The 20,264-nt window shown below is 34.7% G+C and overlaps 2 protein-coding genes across 3 annotated transcripts in view; one reads left to right on the top strand and one right to left on the bottom strand.

Annotated features, from left to right (window-relative positions):
- LOC128999857 (protein CLEC16A homolog) overlaps positions 1–1,323 on the bottom strand; it is a 35,684-nt gene extending 34,361 nt beyond the window's left edge. The window contains exon 1 of the mRNA XM_054426575.1: positions 1,044–1,323. Coding sequence (XP_054282550.1) covers positions 1,044–1,117 — 74 coding nt within the window. The 5' untranslated portion in view covers positions 1,118–1,323. The remainder of the gene's footprint in view (positions 1–1,043) is intronic.
- Positions 1,324–5,607: 4,284 nt separating this feature from the next.
- On the top strand, positions 5,608–19,897 carry LOC129001592 (zinc finger protein 583-like). 2 transcript variants are annotated; one of them, XM_054428947.1, is made up of 10 exons: positions 5,608–5,704; positions 9,059–9,159; positions 10,330–10,390; positions 10,610–11,203; positions 12,733–12,882; positions 15,124–15,222; positions 15,906–16,087; positions 16,540–16,687; positions 17,347–17,528; positions 18,187–19,897. In XM_054428947.1, the coding sequence occupies exons 2-10, from the start codon at positions 9,071–9,073 to the stop codon at positions 18,461–18,463; spliced, it is 1,782 nt and encodes a 593-aa protein (XP_054284922.1). In that variant the 5' UTR covers positions 5,608–5,704; positions 9,059–9,070; the 3' UTR covers positions 18,464–19,897. The 2 variants fall into 2 exon arrangements, with proteins under 2 accessions (XP_054284922.1, XP_054284921.1); XM_054428946.1 differs by having other exon boundaries at positions 5,634–5,816.
- The last annotated feature ends 367 nt before the right edge of the window (positions 19,898–20,264 follow it).

Raw genomic sequence — 20,264 nt, 5'->3', positions numbered from 1 at the left:
AAACCTTGCTGTTAGATTTGAATAACTTAATGAACGAGCGGCGCCGATCTAACATCGGGTCTCATTTAGTTGCGTGTAAATTTGTTGAGGGTGGCTACGATACGTCTGAGCGGCGAGCGGCACCGCTCATGGTTCGCCAAAACGCCGCTCAGGTGAGTCATGCTTCAGTTCGGCCTAAAACTACAGGGAAAAAGCAGCAAACATGCGATACGGGTCGATACGTGAGGCGCAGTCCAGGGAATGTTTGTGGAATGACCAGCACGGAAGTTTTAAAACACTTCAGTCACCAGAAAATTATGGGACCAAGCTAGGGTTAAGGTTTTTCTAAAAACTAAGTTTTTCTTTAATGGCAAACAATTGTCAGATAGCAACAATAGTTGCAATACGTCTTGCTGGTAAGCATAGTTGACCATTTTCTACTAAACTGACTCATAAAACCGGGGAAATTTGATGAGCGTTATAAATGTGCCGCTTGTATCGTAGCCACCACCGCCCCTTAGGTGCCGCTCGCCGCTCGTATCGTACCCAAGGTCTCAGAATTTAGCTCATTTCACCAACAAAGATGGTTAAGTTAGGTCTATTCACTTCGACAATTTGTTTCCACTTTTTAAGACTGGAGCTGTATTTTTCCCTTCTTAGGTTGCAGCAGAAGCAGGCGAGTACTAGCTTACGATGAAAATAGTTAGGTCTGATATAGGCCTGTACATTTTAAGCATGAGTGTATCCATTTAGAATAGACTTACCGGTAGACCTAACTTATTTCCAATTAACTTAAGTTAAGATTTAGCCTACAAACTGATCATACCTACAAATCATTAAACTAGGCATAGCACTAAACGATAGTAAAGAATAAACATTTCCCAATATTAAGGCCTTGTCAATTTTCCTAATCAAGGTTATAAAATAGCCTTTAACCCTACCTTGGTTAAAAAGTAGGGGTACAGAAGGAAAACTAAGTAATTAGGCAAATCAATAGGCTGACAGATGCACTGAAAATTCAAATAAATGTACAAACCCAAATTAAATTGCATTGCATTACTTACTTCAGGTGTTCCAAAGAATGAGGATTCTTGGGCTTCCACAAACCACCACCGAACCAACTACGACTTCTAAACATGTTCGCTTATCGTTTATTAACAAGCACGAAAATATAACCAAAACAAGTTTTCATACCATTGGTAAATATGCACAAAACAAAGGATTTTGTCACAACATGGAATTAATCATCAAAAACAAACTTGAATGATTCACGATTATTCTTACTTTTAACCATTATAGCTAAACTATTACACTGTATACTACTTTTTTAGCACTTCACTACTATCCTATCACAATCACAAAAATCCTTTCTGTTTTCTGTTCTGCTATTTGCTATTATTTATTACATCTGTCTGTGCTGTGCTGAATAAGAATCAGCTGATTCTATCGTCTTGACCAGTGCATCAGCTAACATGCTACCAAAACAAAACACCCATAATGACAGACTCGCTGATTATAAAAGCTTTCAGGTCCAATGATTATTGAACACACTAATACTAAATGTTTAAAGGACCAAATTTACCGTTAAGTAGACCCATTGTAGTCTTCATAACAAATGACAAATAAACACCTATTGTAAGAAGGACGGATAAGACTTAAATTTCATGAGAACCCAGAATAATAAGTATAAAGGCGTTCCTGCCGAAATACGCATAATCCAGTAGGACAACTTGGACCACAAGGTGACAACAAGTATTTTAACCTTTTATTATATTGTCAAATATTTGGTCCGCAAACACCACAACAAAACATGAAAAAATAAAAAGTATTATGAAGGAAAGAGGTTATATCATAGATAAAACGCACTGAGTTAAAATTATAACAGGAGGTAGCACTGCCATGGCAAAAGTGTGTCAAAAGCGTGTCGCTGATTTTAGATTGGTGGGTATAGCAGTGGGTTTTCTTATCATAGCAATAACATGGCTTCTTATAACTCCCACCCCACGCAAACATGGCGGCTGGCGACACGCATCTTTGACATTCAGTGCTACCTCCAGTTAGAGTTATAGCTCAGTGATAAAACGTTAATTAATGTATTATCTTGAGGAGTATGAGTTTGAGGAGTTTTATCTATGGTATTATTGTGGTGTACTGTATATTCAAAAGTATTATCTAAAGTATGTGTTGTCCTCGATTCAAATAAAATATGTACAGTATTTTTATTACCTCCTGTTTTTATTTAGGAAACTTTGAGTTAAAGTTTAGAAAACTATATACAACCTATTATTGTATAATAGTTTATTCTGGGTTTTTATAAAAAAAATAATTGCATTATATTCTTTTTTCAGTTTTCAAAGAAGAGAATCCCTTCTTCTATGTGGGGTATTCGATTTGATCATTATTGTCATGATGGTTAAAATCAACAACTTAAACGTAAACAAATATAATAATACCATGTATCTATGAACAAGACATGGTATGCTACGTGAATACTATCGATCAAAGAATTGCAGAGAATTTAATAGGGTATTTTCAAACTCCAATGATCAATAAAATAGTATTTGAATTTAAAAAATTAGTTGCATCACGTAATAAAATAAATAGTAAAGGAACGTGGCTGATGCTGGCGTGTAATCAAACGCCTTCAATCAGAAGACGCAATAACTCCTACTTTAGGATCTTCTGATCCCTGAAACTACTGCATCATATATTTAGGGTCTTCTGACCCTCACTAGGTTCACAAGATCCAAAGTCTACTCTAAAGGACAGTGTCTTTTATAAGATAATAACTTACAATGTAAAATTTTACTTCTGGTAATGGCAAAACCTATACTGAGTACTTTTGAATCTTTAAATTTTGTAATCTGTTCTGAATTGTAAACTTTTTGTCTTCTGATTTTGAATCTTGTCTAGATGATTCACCGTTAGGAGTCAATAAATAAAAACATTATCATGAGTGCAGGAATCTTTTAATAAAAAATCTAAACAATGTAATGCTACTTTCTCCAAATTGGATTATGGTAATATAATATATCCAAACTAATTATTGGTGGTACATCTGTTTTTTTTTTTTTTTTTTTTTTTTTTTTTAGAAATTGGGTATTTAATTGGATAAAATAACTTATTCTGGGGCCAACATTCCATTTCAACAATAATCACCTTCAAATCTCAAGTTAATTGGTTTGATTCCAATCTAGCTATATCACAACTGGACCTAGATATTTAACAAATAAGGTAACAAACCCAAGGATTGGGTCGACCACTAAAAAACGTAAAAATGACACAGGCGTAGGTATGTATACAAAATTTACATAAAATAACTAAAAGATTGTATTTGACAAATTTATTCATTTAATTTTCTAAATTTGCCAACAAAGTTGTTTTTGACACCATTATTATATTACAGCAACCCTAATCAGTAGTCAGAGTCAATACTAGGTGATTTGCTGCTGGATCAGACCTAAAAATAAAACATTCTTTTATACTAACACCGTAAAAACTAAAAAATAAAAACAAATCAAAACGAGAATTACGAATCTTGTAGGTTTTGTTGGAACCGGGGTGGTATTTTATAATTTTGTATTCAAAAGTCAACACAGATATGCGATGTACGATGTAAGAAGGGGTGTTGTGTCTCTAGAAATCAATAGTCTACCAATACAGTAGCAAAAGTAGGCAACAATATAACTTAATTAATTAATAGTTTCGTTAAATATTTCAGGAGTATTATAACGATTTAAATAGCAAACCACACTTTTCAGATTTGATTGATAATTTAACAGATTCGATATTAGAAGAACTCTCGTGATAAAAAACGTGAAACAAAAAATGTTAGCGTTCCTTGTCTGTGATTGGTCGAAAAGCATCGACGCAGTTACACCATCTTCTTCATCCCAGCAGTGATGCAGCTGCCGAAATTTACCCATAATTTCCCTTAACTCCCGAGTTATCATATAATATCCCTTCTAATAGCCCTTCTTTTCCCAACTTATCCCATTTCATTTACAGAATTCATTAACGGTCAGCACCGTCATTTACATTTAAAAAGGAAATTTAATTGAATACTATATTGCATGTTTTAAGTCATGTTACGTTGAAGATGGTTGAAATGATATTAAAATGTATGCTTTCCCTTATTTATGATAAACAAAAAATATTTTAAATTTGCATGATTTTGTGTATTGATTTTCTAATAAAGCTTTGTGCTTAGTTTTTGTAAGCAAAAAATCATACAATAATTATGTTTTTGATCTTAAAAACATTAATCTAAAATCAAGTAATCGTCGTAAATTGTTCCTTAAGTAAAAAAAATACAAAATTAAATTAAACGAATTTTAGTTGATTTTCCTACAGGGAAGAAAAAAAAATATCGTAGGTGGCATGGCAAGACAGCCTATCTAGACCCGGGACCAATTTACTTTTTCATTTTGGATGTTGGAGGTCAAAAAGCTATGTTAACACTGTATATATTTTATTTAGGATGAATGTGAAGGAGTTGATGAATTTAATTACGTTATAAGTTCACAAACTAGCAAGATCGGGTTGTGGAAAGAGGGTGTGTAAAGGAATTTGAAATACTGTATTTTCAAAAATGGTGTTTGGAAATTGTTACCTAAAACAAAAAATGTACAATTTTCAATATTTGTATTACAACCATCGTGTAGAGCTTAAAAACGGACATTTTTATAAGTATCGTTGTACAATAAAAGGTTTAGGGAGAAAATCTTAATAAGTTGCACATTTTTTAGAACGAACTAACATTTTTTATTTTCTGTGATAACAGTTAAAGCGTGTAGTTTGCTTGTTTGTGGACATATTTTGATCAAATTTATTTATTTCATACCAAACTATTGACATTGACTTGACACGACTATACAAACAAATAAAAATTATCATAATCGGTATCAGCAATTTGACACATACTTCTCCCATTAGCTTGCCAACAATCCTTATCTTCGGTAAGCGGTGGGAGAAATAAATAAAGTATGGTATTTTTGGCTAAAATTGAAAATCACAAGGGATATAACTCTCGAGCCGTGAATTTTACATCAATAAGGGGTTGTACTATTCTGTTTAGAATAATAAGAAACATAAAATACGGTACTACACTTTAATCAAAATCAGTCAAGCTCTATTAAAAATTTCACAGTTTTTATCTTATTATGGGTTTTTAAATGGGAAAATATCGTAAAGTTACAAAACTTTTTGAACCAAAAATTGTACATAAAATACTGAGTAGGGGACAGTGGGAGAAAGTTAAATCATGTTGTCTTTCCCTACAGTAGCAGCAAACCAAATTACTCGTTAATCCTAAAATGATATTTATATTGGGAATGACTAGAATCTGATATAAGGAATTATTTCATTAAAAATACAATGTTACACAAATAATTTGCTTAGTCTGCAGGTTTGCTGTTACGGGGGTATTTTATGAGAAAGCCACTGCTTGATCTTAGACAAACACAATAAGCTGATTAATTTCTAAACAAATTTTTGTTTTATGATTTCCAAAGAAATATTTAAAAAATCCCGGACTTTATAATTAATCCCGATTATCCCAGTTGAGAATACAATATCCCTATACCGGGACAAGAATCCCTCAAATGAAATCACAGCTAGGGCAGTAAATGCCATGCCAATGAACTGAAATCGTCGTCTGTTTGTAAAAACAGTAATTTTTTTCTCGTAGCAAAGCTATTGTAAAATCGACTTTTTTCCAAACGTTGTAAGTAGCTTATAGATATTTTTGTCGTATAATATGCTATTACGTCAACTTAGTTAAGCATAAATTCAAGTGTTTTTTTCTCTACAAGAATTTCCAAGGCGGCTTGAAGCAGGTTTGTCTTCTAAATTAATCGCCATTTTCCTCAGACACAGATAAATATTTTGCCCTTTTTGACAAAGGCGACCCAAAAAGATGCTGTGTTCTAAATGAAAAACAGAAGTTGAAACCAAAAAAATTACTTAACAGTAGTTGTATTGATAAACTTAACTTTTTTTCTTAATAATTATCAAGTAGACATAATTCAAATTCATTACAATGAATCTCGGATTCCGCGTTTCTATGTGTGTAATGCGTGACGACACGACACATACACTTAGCTTTGGAACAAATGTAGTCCTAAATAAATAAATACCTATTAATGTACCACTTATTTATAATGCTGCCAATTCCCGTTGTCAATATTAACTTATCAGGTAGCCTATTTAAGTTATTAGAGACATCTTGTAAAATAGGCAAGTTTTAAACCTAGAACTAGCCTAGGCCTAACTTAAACTTAGATGTTTAAGACCTAAGCTAGTTAAGACTATGACTCTACTTAGGTTACTAGTCCTAGTCTAGTTCTATAAGTTACCTCCCCTATTTTCAGTTAAATTCATTTTTTCAGGTTAGGCCTTGTTAATAGTTTTATGTTAACTTACTGAATCTTTATAACCCATACACAAGTTAAACTAACTAAAGTTAAGCAAAAAGTGAAATCTACTTACATCTTTGACAGATCTAATGTAGTCCGACAGATAGTGTTTGACAGATCTAATGTAGTCCGACAGATAGTGTTACGATTTATAAAAATAAGTTATATAACTTAGTCCTACAATATTTACAGAAATTTTACTTTAGAAAACTTGGCCGTTTGACGTAATTTACGGCATGCGTAATAGGTACACTTAACTCAAGTACAGTAGCCTACCGTAGACTCCCTCTAATCCGGACTCCTCGGGACCTAGGCCAGTCCGGATAGGCTACCAATTTTTCTGGTTAAACCGACGTCCCCAAAAACTCGTTATAATGGACGGTTTAAAAATGCATAATGTGGCCTATAGGCCTACAGTGTTTGACTTAAGTTAAGTTAGCCTACTTAAATTTAGGAGAGCATTGTATTTAGACACCTGATCACAAATCTTTCTTACGAGAACAGTTGTTTCAGTAACTTAACGCCCACTTCTTGCCGATCTAGTCCGGTTAAGCCAATGTGCTGATAAAAATTGTCCGGTTAACTTAAATAGGCCTAAGCTAGATGTCATTTCTGCCGAGTGTAAGTTAGTCCAGTTAAACCGGTGTCCGGATTGAAGGGAGTCTACTGTATCTCTTGATTAGGCCCAAGACATGTGATGCCTCCACTGTCAAACCTTGCCGTAAAAAAACCCAGGGAAAAACTGGCGAAACCTTAACGGTTCCATCGTAAAACCGAACTAAGACTAAGTTATCAGTGTTTCCCATTTTAGCCTATTGATCTAGGGCTAAACTTGTCACTTAAATTTAACTGCCTAAGTTAGGCCTAAACTTAACTTACAGTAGGTAACTTAAGTTAACTGTTTTCTTTCATATAAGTTAGCAAGCAAAATTTTATCTAACCCATTGGGGAAGGAATTAATGCGCTGCCTGCAGTGCCCTCTGTCGGCAATTAATTTTACCGAATTTGTAGACTTTTACTCTAGGTTAATTGTTATAACAATTATAAAATATAAATATAATATTTATATATACGGTATATAGGCCTAAATATAATTATAAAATAGGTAGCCTACCGTATAACAATTTTCACTATTATCTTCGCTATAACTTAGACTGGGCGTCTCAAATATGCAACATTACAAATGGTTATCAAAAATATAAAAAGAACAAGAAATATTATTTTAAACACGATTGCAGCGTATTTTAACAAGTAAATGATCACTGTTTAACAGGTTTTCGCCCGTGGTCTGCGTGTACTGTTAACCAAGTGACAGTCGATCTATGTGTAAGATTATATTGTATAGGTACCTCAGGCCGTGACAATAAATACCCTAAAATATCCGATACGAATTCTGAAACACCCTGTATATAGCCTATACACATACATAGATCAAATTTGAACAAATGGTGTTTTTGACATCTGGGTAAATGAAAATGAAAAAATAAATCGGTCCCGAGCCTAGGCCTTCCCGTGCCACCTATGGTAATAGCTACTTCCCTATAGAGAAATTTGCTGAAACTCACCTTTAATAAAAAAAATTAGGCTAACTGAAAAAAAGAGAAGTTTTGCCAATATTATTAGGAAAATAATAATATACGGTATTTACCTAATATAATGTGTGGCATGTAGTTAGTGGCTAGAAATAGAGCGCTCCTAGCGACATTTTTACTGTCTATGGACAGTTTGTAGAAACCTTGTGCTTGGGCCAGCTGATGTAAACAAGATAGAGCATTGCCGCTCTAGAGGAGTCTGAGGCGTTGTTTATGATGTTATATATCTGGAATGTTTGTTTATTTGGATTTATAAAATCATGTCTGATTGCATTTTAAAAATCAAATATCAACAAAGATTATTATACAATTAATTAATTATTAATAATTATTATACTGATTAAGATTTTGAAGTTCATTGGAACAAATAATTGTTGGTAAAGTTAAGTAAAATATTTCACCTTCATCACAACATAGCCTATATCTCAAACAAGGGAGAATTGGGTTTAAGGATGTCGTCGATCGGTACACATCGTATTGCCGGGGTTAACATACTAGATGGGTGCCAAAAAAAACTATGAGTCCATCTTTAAAATTGACGAAAATATTAATCTGAGTTTGCAATAGGTTTTGGAAAAATTAATGCCCTCAGTAGTGCCATTCTCTCTGTCATTCTTTCCTCAGGCCTGAGCATAGGTATGGTTGGCCAATATTGCTTTGTTTTGTTTTGCGAATATAATTTAGATGCAGTAAGTAAACTTAGCTTAAATGCCATTCTGTATGGAGTTCATGTTTGTTGGCATGAAATTTGAAGCTGCTGTGGCAGCAGCAATGGCCATGCTGCTTTGTTGCGGGAATGCTCTGCGGTTTGGGTTGTTTTGTTTCAGTCCCACAAACGATGGCATTTTGTTACACCCAGATCCAATTAAATTGCTAAAGAAACTTGCTGATATAATTTTTAATAAAGGTATTTAGGAAAGTATTTTTACCAGACTTGGGGGTAGAAAAATTAGGCCTATTGAGCCTAGGGGCGCCCAAATGCTAAATACGGCCCTGATAGCAATAAATTGTAAACAAACTAAACTAGTTGTCTGTGGTGTCTAGCCTTTCATTAAGTGTTGTTTTTTTCAGTTTCCATTGATTATGGATAAAGTAATGGAAGATCATATAAAATATGAAGCTGAAGAGTCAGAACGATTAGCGCAACAAATGCTTGCAAGTGATCATGTCTGGTAGGTAATTTCTGATATAGTAAGTTAATTGCAGTTAAGTAGGCCTAATGTAATTATTTATGCTCCAAACTAGTTCAACCCCCTTTTAAACTAAAGAAGTTGTATGCATATGCCTGGACAAAATCCCTTTGCATCTGTTTTTAGTTTCGGCATATCTGCAAGACTGTAGTATAAAAAATACCCCTGTTGCAGTAAACCTGCTGAATAAGCGAATTTCCATTTTCCTTAATTGATTTTTAATTAAATCCATTTCAATAACGTTAAACGAGTACCTAGGTTTGCTGCTACAGGGAGGGTAATAAAGGGGTTTTTTTTTATAAAATAGTAGGTAATAGCTTAGTATAAAATAAATCAAAAGTTTCATCAAAATATATATCCATAAACGAACAAACTACAATTATTAACTTATTCTCTCTAAGAATAACACGGGAATTTTAAATTTATAATTTTTTAATTTTCTCCATAAGTTAACCAATAACTGTATAGCCTAAAAACACTCCATTTGATTTTAAGCTCTTCAAAAATGGTTTAGAGAGAGATTGGGAAATATAATGTTTTAAGGGTCAAAAAATGAGAAGAATCAATTTTTACCACATAAAACCATATTCCCATCGTCCGAGCACGCTGGTTCGCAAACTTGTTTAAATAAATCAATTATAGTTTACACGTTTGTACCAATAAGTTTAATCAAAGTCGGGTAATTTTTGCTCAATTTATCGTGTTAATGAACACATTTATTATATATTATATAAAGTGATTATGAATCTGAATGGATGGTGTTTTTGGCCTCTGGGGACATTAAAACGAAAAAGTGTCTTACCATGAGACATACGGTAATAGCTTATTCCCTATATGGGAAATTCGCTAAAACTCAGGGAATATCTTGACACAAATCCTGAAAGGTTTTTTTATGAGTGGAAAAATATCTTTATGGATAAACAATTAAGGGTCAGAAGCTCAAGTCAAATCTGTGTTAAACTCTTGATCTTCCTTATTGTAACATGAAAGTAAATTAAATAAAGTACTAATTGGCCATAATACATATTTAAAGTCACGGTAAAAACCAAGAAAAATGCAATAAAATAGTTAAAATATAGCCTAGCTAATCAATATTTTTACTTACATAGTGGAAATTTGTCTTTGAATGACTTCATTTCAACATTTTTTTAGGGAGGAAGTGGTCATTGATGATTCTAATGAACCAGGATGGGAAGAAGAAGTTGAAGCTCAGGTAAATATGGAAATAGGCTAACACAGACGATACAATTAATTGCAGCACTACTTTACTTAAGAGCTGCTTATCAGATTTGATATAAAGTAAAAATTATGACTGATTGGTAATATTTTCTCATTATCAGTAGCCTATACCGTATGTTTTTATAATGTGTGTACAGGTATTTGTTGTGTTTTATTAGTTATGAATAACTGAAAACTTAAATTTATTTTCTAGACAATAGAGGAGGAGGTGACAGCAGAAGATACTGTTATGCAGGAAGAACCAAATGTGTCAATGGCAGCGCAGGAAGTGGATAATTCACAGACAGAGACTGTTGAACATAACACTGTCACCGTCCCCGAGGAGATGGTTGAAACTGAGGTGGACGCGGCCGTAGAGTCCATTGAGGAGGTGCAGTCATCTCCAGTCATCACTAGGGTCAAGAGCCTAGCAACCAAACCGATACAGAAGTTTGTCAATTTTAACAACATCAAGCTGATGCCGAAAGGGAGCTTTGTAAACATTGGCAACAAGAAAATGCAGCTCGTCACGTTGACAAAAGACAACAAGTTCATCCCTGGGAAGATTGTCAGTATGAGTCCTGAAAAGAAGCTGGTTCCCGGGAAGGTGGTTATCGGGAATACTGAAAAGAGGTTTCTCCCAGGCAAAGTGGTGAGGTTGAGTGGTGGGGAGAACAGGATACTGACGACCACTGGGAAGCTGGTGCCGATCGGAGACCGCAAGATGATGCAGACCAAGGTCGTAAAGATTCCGAGCAGCAACTTGGGGAACGCAAACGTGGTCAACAACAGAGTCGTCCCGGCAAAGGTAAATAACAATATTGGAAAGAAAAATTGTTATTTTAGCTAGTTTCACCTGCTATGACAATCAATGAGTCCACATTACTAACAGATGGTATAGAGAGGAGGGAGTTATTTAACTTAATAGGAAAAATAATACTAGTACTGAAGTCAACTGTTATCCTGGTTACTGAAGAATACTCTATTACTTAAGTAATGTAATTTAAACTGTTACGTAACCATCAAATGAAATAACCATCCCTCTGATCGAAGTGTCTTCCTGTTAACAGTGAGCATCACTAAATAATTTAGTGACCGGTAACTTGGTACAGTAGAACCCCTCATATCCGGCCACCACGGGACCAAACCCCTGACCGGATAACGATTTGGCCGGATAAACCAACCTACTATGAAAATGACAATTCATACCTAATAATAATAGGTAGTCAATATATGCAATCAAAAGTATCATTTAATTCTGTTCTGGGATCATTTTTAGAAAAATAAACATGTTTGTAAAAAGGGAAAAAAATATTTGTAGGTCAAAGTTGTTAGTACAAATATTATGATTCCAGGTAACAAAACATATTAAATGGAGGTAAAAATGACAATAAATTATACTTAAAGATCATTAGGACTTAAATGGTACTTGCATTTCTACTCAACATTCTTAACCATTTTGTGAAATACAAAAATTAATGTACTCGTATTGTACTGTACTAAACCCACTTTAGAAATAATCAACCAACTGATCAGAGGTTAGGCCTACTAGCTCAACTGAGTATAGTAACTCAGCAAATAAATGTATAAACAAACAGATAAATAATGAGAACAATTTATTTTATGACTTGAGCAGTCACAAGGACTAGTGCTTGCATCGAAACGTCTGTAAGATGTGAGAAAAGAAATTTTGATATTGGCTTCCTGGAAGGGGCCGGATAAACAGAGGACCGGTAAAACCAAGGCCGGATATGAGGGGTTCTACTGTAATATGATTACTTTTATAATGTTGTCTGAACCCTTAGAACGAGCAAGTGAAATAACACTGATCCTGTATTTCTATTAACTAGGATCATTATCAAATAATGTACCATGTCTGGACTGATCGAATAAAAACGTCCAGAGTGAGTGAAATAACACAATCCTGACAGTTAGTACCTGTCCGGTGACCGGTTGTAACGTCATTTACGAGAAAGTAATGGGTGAAAAAAATAATGGTACCGGAACTTATTATTTTTTGCCTACTACCAAAAAGTAAGGGATGTTCCTGACTATTATTGCAAAGTAACGGTATTTCCTATCTGTAATATCCTACAATTTTTTTTTTTCAACTGCTCTTTTCTCTATACAAAAAGATCCAATAAAGCTAGACTTCTTGTAATGACCTGAAAAATATCTTAAGTAGCATAACTTCCCTAAGAGTCCTAAAAATAGCATAGGCTGCCTACATTTACCCAGGACCATATTTACGTAGGCCAATCATGATGACTTTTGTAAGACAAATTGTAATTTTCCAAAACACTGTGAAACCACTATACAGTGTTGTTCTGTCACAAGGTGGTCACCATCGCCAATGAGGTGAAGCAGGAAACCTCTAACAAGGAGGTGACTATCTACATCACAGGTCTGGCCGGGGACAAGGTGCAGATACGAGACAAGCTGCAGCTCAACAAACTACAGATTGGCGACAGGGTACAGTTGGGTCAGGTATGTGGAATAACGAGAGAAATTAAATCACTAAACCTCAACCCTAGGCTAGTAGCTGTACGGTATTGTAATAATACAGAACGAGCTGGTGGCCCGTCCTACGTACGGGAATCGAGCTGTCAACTAAAACGGAATAATTAAGAACATCTAGTTTACACGCATTTACACGCATGGACACAAATCCTGGCAGTTTTAATGGGGAAGATCACCTTATAAACAAATGTAACGTGACCACCTATTTATTCCATTCGAATATGGACCTAAAATATGGCGGTATGCATTTTAAATCCGATAATTTTACCATAAAACAGCATTTGTGTCGATTTAAAAAATCTTGAAGTGAGATTGGCGACCGATTCACACTGGTTTTGAGTAGAGTAGTTACATGCCACCTCCAATTGCACACTGTACTACTTATGTACTTACCGTACCTTATCTTACCTCCGTGACCACTGAAACTTTTATGAGGATTCTCTTTTTTTTATCACCTGCCTCTTCAAAATTTAGATCCCAGTCTGAGGATGCATTTCATAATTTGATATTTCCCATCTATCGTGTGGTACTCCTTGGAATATACTTTTTTAAAGTTTATGCACAGCCTGTCCATCCAAGCTTTACCTACTTCTGGAAAGCATCCCTATATTTCGGTGTTAACGCATTTCTCTTAGCTCTCTGTTCTTTTTTATTTCGACTTCCGGGCCGTTATCTTGAACTGGTCTGTATCTTTTCTCTGCACTTAATTATCTAACCCAGCATTAAGGTTTTTCGGTTCTTAGGTCAGTGCCCAAGTTTCTGAATCATCAGCACTACGGGAAAAGTTGGTATCGTATGAGTCGACTTTCTGTGGTTTCTGCTGCACCCTGCAGTTTATTTGACAGTTTTATAGAGACCTCTACACCGATTGACGCTTTCATTACTAACCAAAATTTTAGTATGCCGACATACTCACATTCAAACATACAGAAAAATAAGTATCAACACGTAAACCACTTATATCTTAAACAATTTAAGCGATAAACTGTTGAAAAGATATTACCCAAATATGAGTTGAAATTTGCAATACATAAACTAAATACTTACACAGATTGTATTTACGACAAAACTTGATTAAACGCAAGTGTTTGAGATGTTTAGTTCAAAATAACACATTTCCTGATAACGCAGATCCTTCACGGTAGAGGAAAACTACCTACATTTTAAAGTGAAATAGAACGTAGGCAAACACCAACGAACAATATTTTTGTTAACAAACAACTCGTAACATAAACATTTCAATGACAGTTATAAACCAGCTGTTAGTTAAACCAGCATTGAAATTGAAAATACTGTTAGCGTCGGCTGCTAGACTTTTTAAAAATTAAAACTTAATTTCTAAAAAACTGAAACCCTAAACTAAAATTATGGCTTCGACATTCCCTAGTTCTCAAAATTATCTTTCTTTCAACACAAAAATCATGAAAATCCGTCAAGTGGTTGATTCAGAATCGTGAAATAAAAAAACACTGTTTCGTTTTAATATTATAGATTATACATATAATAGAGTGTCTATAGAGGGGAAAACCTGATTTTTGTTCCATTTTGTTGTACTATGGATTTAAGACAAATTTAGAAGGGTTTATCACCCTGCGACATTAGGTCTAATTTGCTTGCATAAATGCTTGTGAAAATCCTGACTGTTAAAATATTTTGAACATTGCGATCACATCGAAACCGTGAAAATCTTCTGAGGTTACAGCAAAACCATGAACATCTTCTGTGGTCGCGGTTACATTACCGTCTCCCACAATTGTGGCAAAACTACTAAAATACCTAAATTTTTATCACGCATCTTCACAAATGCTTTCTGCGACTGTGGAAATATACTCTCGGCTTGGATCTACTCCACCCGAGCTTGGCTCGATATTCACTTTCAGTCTGAACTGATCCGAGTCAACCGACCTGACCTGACCTGAACATTTTGGGGACCTACAGATCCCATGTAAGAAGGTAAACTTGGGGGCTGAAAAATTAAGGATTCCTGCAGAGAAAACTAGTTCTGAGATCAGCCTGTAAAAAAATTGATGTCCAAAATCATTATAGGCTAAGATTTTAGATTACTTTTTCTGCCCACCGAATGGTTTACAACAGCTATTTCAAAACATGGTGACTGTTAATCGGAGAACCTCACGAAGGTTTGCTAATTGTTTAGTTGTACGTTTGATTGCCATTGATGTATCAGTCAATGATGTTTGTTGTTTGCAGCGGGAGATGGACCCGGAGACAGAGGGCTGGAGGTCAGATCACATTGACGCTTGTCTCCCCACGGATGGCTCCGAGATACATATTGTCAATCCCAACGATGTAAGATTGATACAAGCTTTACCTCCTAACCTACTAATTTTAAATAACTACTTCAGTATCCATAAGTGAATGATACAAGCTATCCTCTAAAAAATATATAACTCTTGATGGAGACCAGACGAAATTTCAAAAGTCAAATTTTTACATTAGCCTATCCTAAAGAAAAAGAAAAACATGCTTGATTTTTAACAAAAACATTGACAACACTAAATAAAAGCATAAATCAACAATTGTTATAAAACCGTCCGCCCTAAACGGGATAAAATGTTAAATAAACTTTGTTTCACCAACTCCAATGGTATTAATTTAAATAAGCAGAGCGTTTCACAAACTCCGAAATTCACCTACTCCAAAGTACATTCCGGGCCAGAAGATGCTGCAGGGGTTGCCACAGTCAGATTGCAGCTACTTCTTGCAGGTTCCTGATTTTTAATACTCAATCTAACCTAACCTAAATTCCCCTGGCAGCAACTTCTAGCCGGAATTGAGTCAGTGAATTTTGGAGTTCGTGAAACGCTCCCACATTTCCTGTGAATCCTATAAATGTTTTAAGGTAAAATTTAAATTTAAGATTAAATCCCTCAAAATCTGGTTTTGATTCAACCCATAGTCAAATGAACTTGTCCGTGGGAATGTCACATGTTGCCTGAGTTGTAGTGTGATGTGGTTCATGTATGGTTTAGGCATCAGAGGGACACTTTCTGCTAGAGACAGAGGCTCCGCAGCCCTACGACTTGGCCAATCTGACCTGCAATATCTGCGACAGACAGTTCACACAACTCAAGTACTTGCTGAGTCACCAGCAGACACACATGATGTCTGAACCTGTCAACTGTGAACTCTGCGGCAAGACCTTCAAGAGGAGGTGATTAGACACAGTCAGGCCTACTTTCTTGAATTATGATTGGGATTTCAAGTCTTGTGGCCTATTATGACAGATTTGCTACTAATTTATTTTTAGGGTAAATGTTGAAGGAAAGAGCACTTTGAAATTCACATTGAAATGGGTTTTGTTATTGGTAGAGAACTTAAAAAAGTTCACAGACGATTTAGTTGATATTTCACCACTTATGTGGCTTCTTTAGAAGGAGTAAAGTTCCTCGATTGTGTGAAATTGTTTGTTTTGTGACCTTTTTGTGTGCTACCAACTGTCTGAAACTAATTTCTTAGGTTAGTTAGTTATATTTCCATTCCTTCTTCATGATTTAATTTATTCCTAAGTAATTTCCATTAAAGTTGAGTATTAAAGTAACTTGATTTCTCTGATAAAACACAAAGTAGAGGGAAAGTTTGTAAACAGTGTTTTTGACGTTGCAGATATGACTTGTTACGTCACAAGCGCAGGTCACACCCCGAGGTAGACACAATGTACCAGTGTGACGTGTGCCAGAAGACATTTACTGATCGTTTGGTGGCCAACAGGCATCGGCTCATGCACTCGGAAGATTTCAAATACTGCTGCGAGGTTTGTACTCAACAATCTCCTAGTCCTTTGGGATCTCCAAAGATCATTTTTGTAAATAAATATTAACAAAAAAATGTTTAACTAAAACCGTTTAAACAGAATTAAGAGTAATTCATTGGGCTCTTTATTAGTGTTGAATTTTAAATGTTAGACCTTTATAGTATTTGGTGTCAGTGTTCCTACCACTATGTTTGTGTTAAGTTTAAGTGTTCAAATACTGTCAGAGATTTACTTAACCCATCAAAATATAGCACTTTGCACTAGATTGTGAGTTAACTGGCCACATTGTTACGTAACAGTGGAGTAAGTTATTGTTTTCCTATCAGCTATCTTTGCTGGTATCATCATTAGTTACCTTTCTGAGCCATCGTGGTAGCTTCATAGTTAGCTAAAATCACTTGGTCTACCTCTAAGCAGGAATCATAGCAAACAACTTTTTGTGTAAAGAAAATATTCTTTTTGCCCTGATACCTCCCACATGCCTTTATTTAGACCAATATAGGCCTACAGCTAAACACTTGACCATTAGACACAGACAACCTAAACATAAGTTTTACTGTACTAATTGCAAAGGGTTAGAAAATCAACCTGTCTGTGGGAAGGATAACAACACTCAGTTGTGATAAAATGATAAAAACTCACTACAATGTCGTTTCCAGGTGTGCAACCGTCCGTTTAAGATGGTTCATGACCTCAAGCGCCACCGCAGCATTCACTATGATGAGAAGCCGTTTGAGTGTGAGATCTGCTACAAGAAATTCAAACACAAGAGCAACTTGAAGACCCACCAGGCCACTCACTACTCAGAGAAACCCTACTCCTGCACACTTTGCGACAAGAGGTGAGTCGCACATTTTGGGTCTTAATGTTTATAAACAAAAAATAAAAAAACAAATTGTCAGTGTTAATTGTTTGTTGTAATTTTGAAATATCTCTTGCATCTGTTTTAGCTTATTAAGTTTACATAGTGTATTATGCATTTTTCATATTGGCAATGCTGTGAGGATTGGTTTTTCATATACTATGAGGAGAAAGCGGATATATTCATATTTTACATTTTAAACCTGTCTTCATTTTTTTATTTTTTTTTTATTAATGAATGAACTCAAAATCATTAGCTATTTTAAATAGTCTATCAAATTGAAGACATAATTATTACCACTGAAGTTATGATATTTCTAGAAGTACCTACGGTATTAGCAATATATTTTATATAAAAGTCTTTCCATATCAAATTATCCAGGTTGGTAGAATTTTATGAATTTGGTGAGCTGGTTGAAACCAGGCCTAAAAACCACACAAATTTTCTGGACTATTTTCTGAGATTAAATCTATGTCAAAGTTTTGGTTAAGATTTCTTAGTAGCGTGTTATTTCTCAAATCGCATTGCTGAATCATTTTACTTTTGCAAACTAAACTTCTGACTTTCCCTCAATTGAAATGCATAGTCTGCAGGAAATCAGAGACATCTGTAATCCTGAATGTATATTTGTGCGTAGGTTCCACCAGAAGGGCAACCTCAAGACACACCTGATTGTACACACGGGAGAGATGCCATTTGTGTGCAACATCTGCAACAAGCGGTTCCACACACGGAGTGGATTGTTGAACCACTCGTACAGCCACTCGGACGACAAGCCTTTCCAGTGCGACATCTGTGAGAAGACGTTCAACTGGAAGTCAGGTCTACTGACACATCAGCAGACACACAGACAGCGAGTGGTGCCTGAGGAGGTACAGGTCATAGAGATAGGACCCATACATGGCGAGATGTAGAGGCACAAGTTATGTGCTGAACTGGCACAAGAAAATTTAAACTTACAATCTGAGGTTTTAGGGATTGTTTTGAAAAGGGATATAGTTTAGCTAGTTACCTGAGAAAAATTACTCTATGAAGAAGTCTTACTAGAATGAAATATCAGTGTTATGTTATGTGTGATCTTTGTATCTGTTAACCCCTGGATTCAGGTAACCAGATATTTTTTTCAGGTAAGCTAGCTGAATTCTTCAGACTTATTTAATAACCAGCAACTTAAGCATTACTTTGCAATACAATTTCAGTGTTTCTTGTGCCAGTATGGACTGGTTCACTTAAGTTCTTGCATGTGTAAAACTGGTTCTTAGCATTACTTAGTAAGTATGTAGCCGAATGCAAGCTTGCAGAATCCACCAAGGATTGGAGAAGGGTGCTATTATGTTTTTTGTACTAATTTATTTGCATCTCCTGTCAGTGTGTATTCCTGAGACTGAACTTCCAGTCATACATAACCCATCACAAAAATCTACAATTTGATATCTTGTCAAAAAATATTATTTTGATTACTTGCTAACAAATTTATTCCATTTGTAACTCTAAGAGCTTAGTGATATTGTAAATAGAACAAAATTAAATGAAGACCAACCAAAAATAGGTTGGAGTACTAGTGGTTGAAAGTTTTCAGGTCTGAGTTTTTGGACGAGAATCTTTCTGTATATACTTACTTATCCATAGCCTAACATAATTTTAATTTTTTTTTTAATTTTCTAACCCATTCATTTTAAATGTCTACTTAATTTATTTTCTATATAAATATATTATACTTAGGTCAGTATTTTTTATTACTGAACTGTTGTTGAATTTTACTTTTTAAAATGAGCTGTATTTAGTTGTTTAGGGACAATGTACAACAGGTCTTTTGTAACAATTAGGTTTAGTCTTACCTTAAAGTGTACATAAAGGCCAGGATTGTTTAAGCTGACCTTTCAATCTTAAATAAGGCTACTTCATATTAGTAATTTTTTTAATATTCTACAAATACAACTACAATAACAAACTGTATTTTAGTTATTTGTAATTCTATGGCAAGTTTTTCAGGTGTGAGTGAATATACAGGTTTATTTTGCAGTAGTTTTTTTTTTTAAATATATATATATATATATATATATATATATACATTTAGCTGGGATACATTTTAAGTATATTATTTAATATGAAAACCAACATGCATGGTTTAGTTGGCCCCAGCTGTGTCTACAGTAGTTTTGTATATTTTTAATTTATAAACTAGGATTATTCACTCAAATATTACATAAATTGTTATGGTTTATTTGTAAACTAAACTATTTTTACACAAGATGATTTTATCTCGAAAGTTAAATGTTATAGGAAGATTTAGAAAGTGACTTTGGATGTTTTGTACAATTTGTTACCAACATATAAGTTTAATTTGTAAAATAAATTATCAATACAATTTCCCTATCGTTTTTTATTTTATCCTTCACTTAGTTAGAAATGGTGAATAGAACAAAGTGTAAATAAGGGATTTTATAAATATGCTTACAGTAGACTCCTTATCCAAACACCTTTAACCGGACTAGATCGGCAGGAAGTATGCAGTAATGAAACTACTGTTTGCATGGGAAAGATTTGAGACCAGTCACAGTCTAAATACAACGCTCTCCTAAATTTAAGTCAAATACTGTATTCAGTATGCATTTGAACGGTCCGTTTTAACGAGTTTTTAGTTAACCTTAAAACCGCAACCTACACCACAAAAGCACCCATTCCTAGCTAAACGACATGAAAATCCCCGTTCTT

This window comes from Macrosteles quadrilineatus, unplaced genomic scaffold (genome assembly GCF_028750875.1).
Source record: "Macrosteles quadrilineatus isolate MER2022 unplaced genomic scaffold, UCM_ALF_1.0 Scaffold_8__2_contigs__length_117827958, whole genome shotgun sequence".
NCBI lineage: Eukaryota > Metazoa > Arthropoda > Insecta > Hemiptera > Cicadellidae > Macrosteles > Macrosteles quadrilineatus.
Note: the sequence above shows the minus strand (reverse complement) of the source record. Positions and strands in the feature narration are given on the sequence as shown.

Excerpts from the sequence above, each read along its gene's own strand:
- LOC129001592 (XM_054428947.1), top strand. The coding sequence starts at position 9,071 with ATGGATAAAGTAATGGAAGATCATATAAAATATGAAGCTGAAGAGTCA. Across the intron at positions 9,160-10,329 it reads CTTGCAAGTGATCATGTCTG|GGAGGAAGTGGTCATTGATG; the intron begins GTAGGTAATTTC and ends ACATTTTTTTAG. Across the intron at positions 17,529-18,186 it reads TGCACACTTTGCGACAAGAG|GTTCCACCAGAAGGGCAACC; the intron begins GTGAGTCGCACA and ends ATTTGTGCGTAG.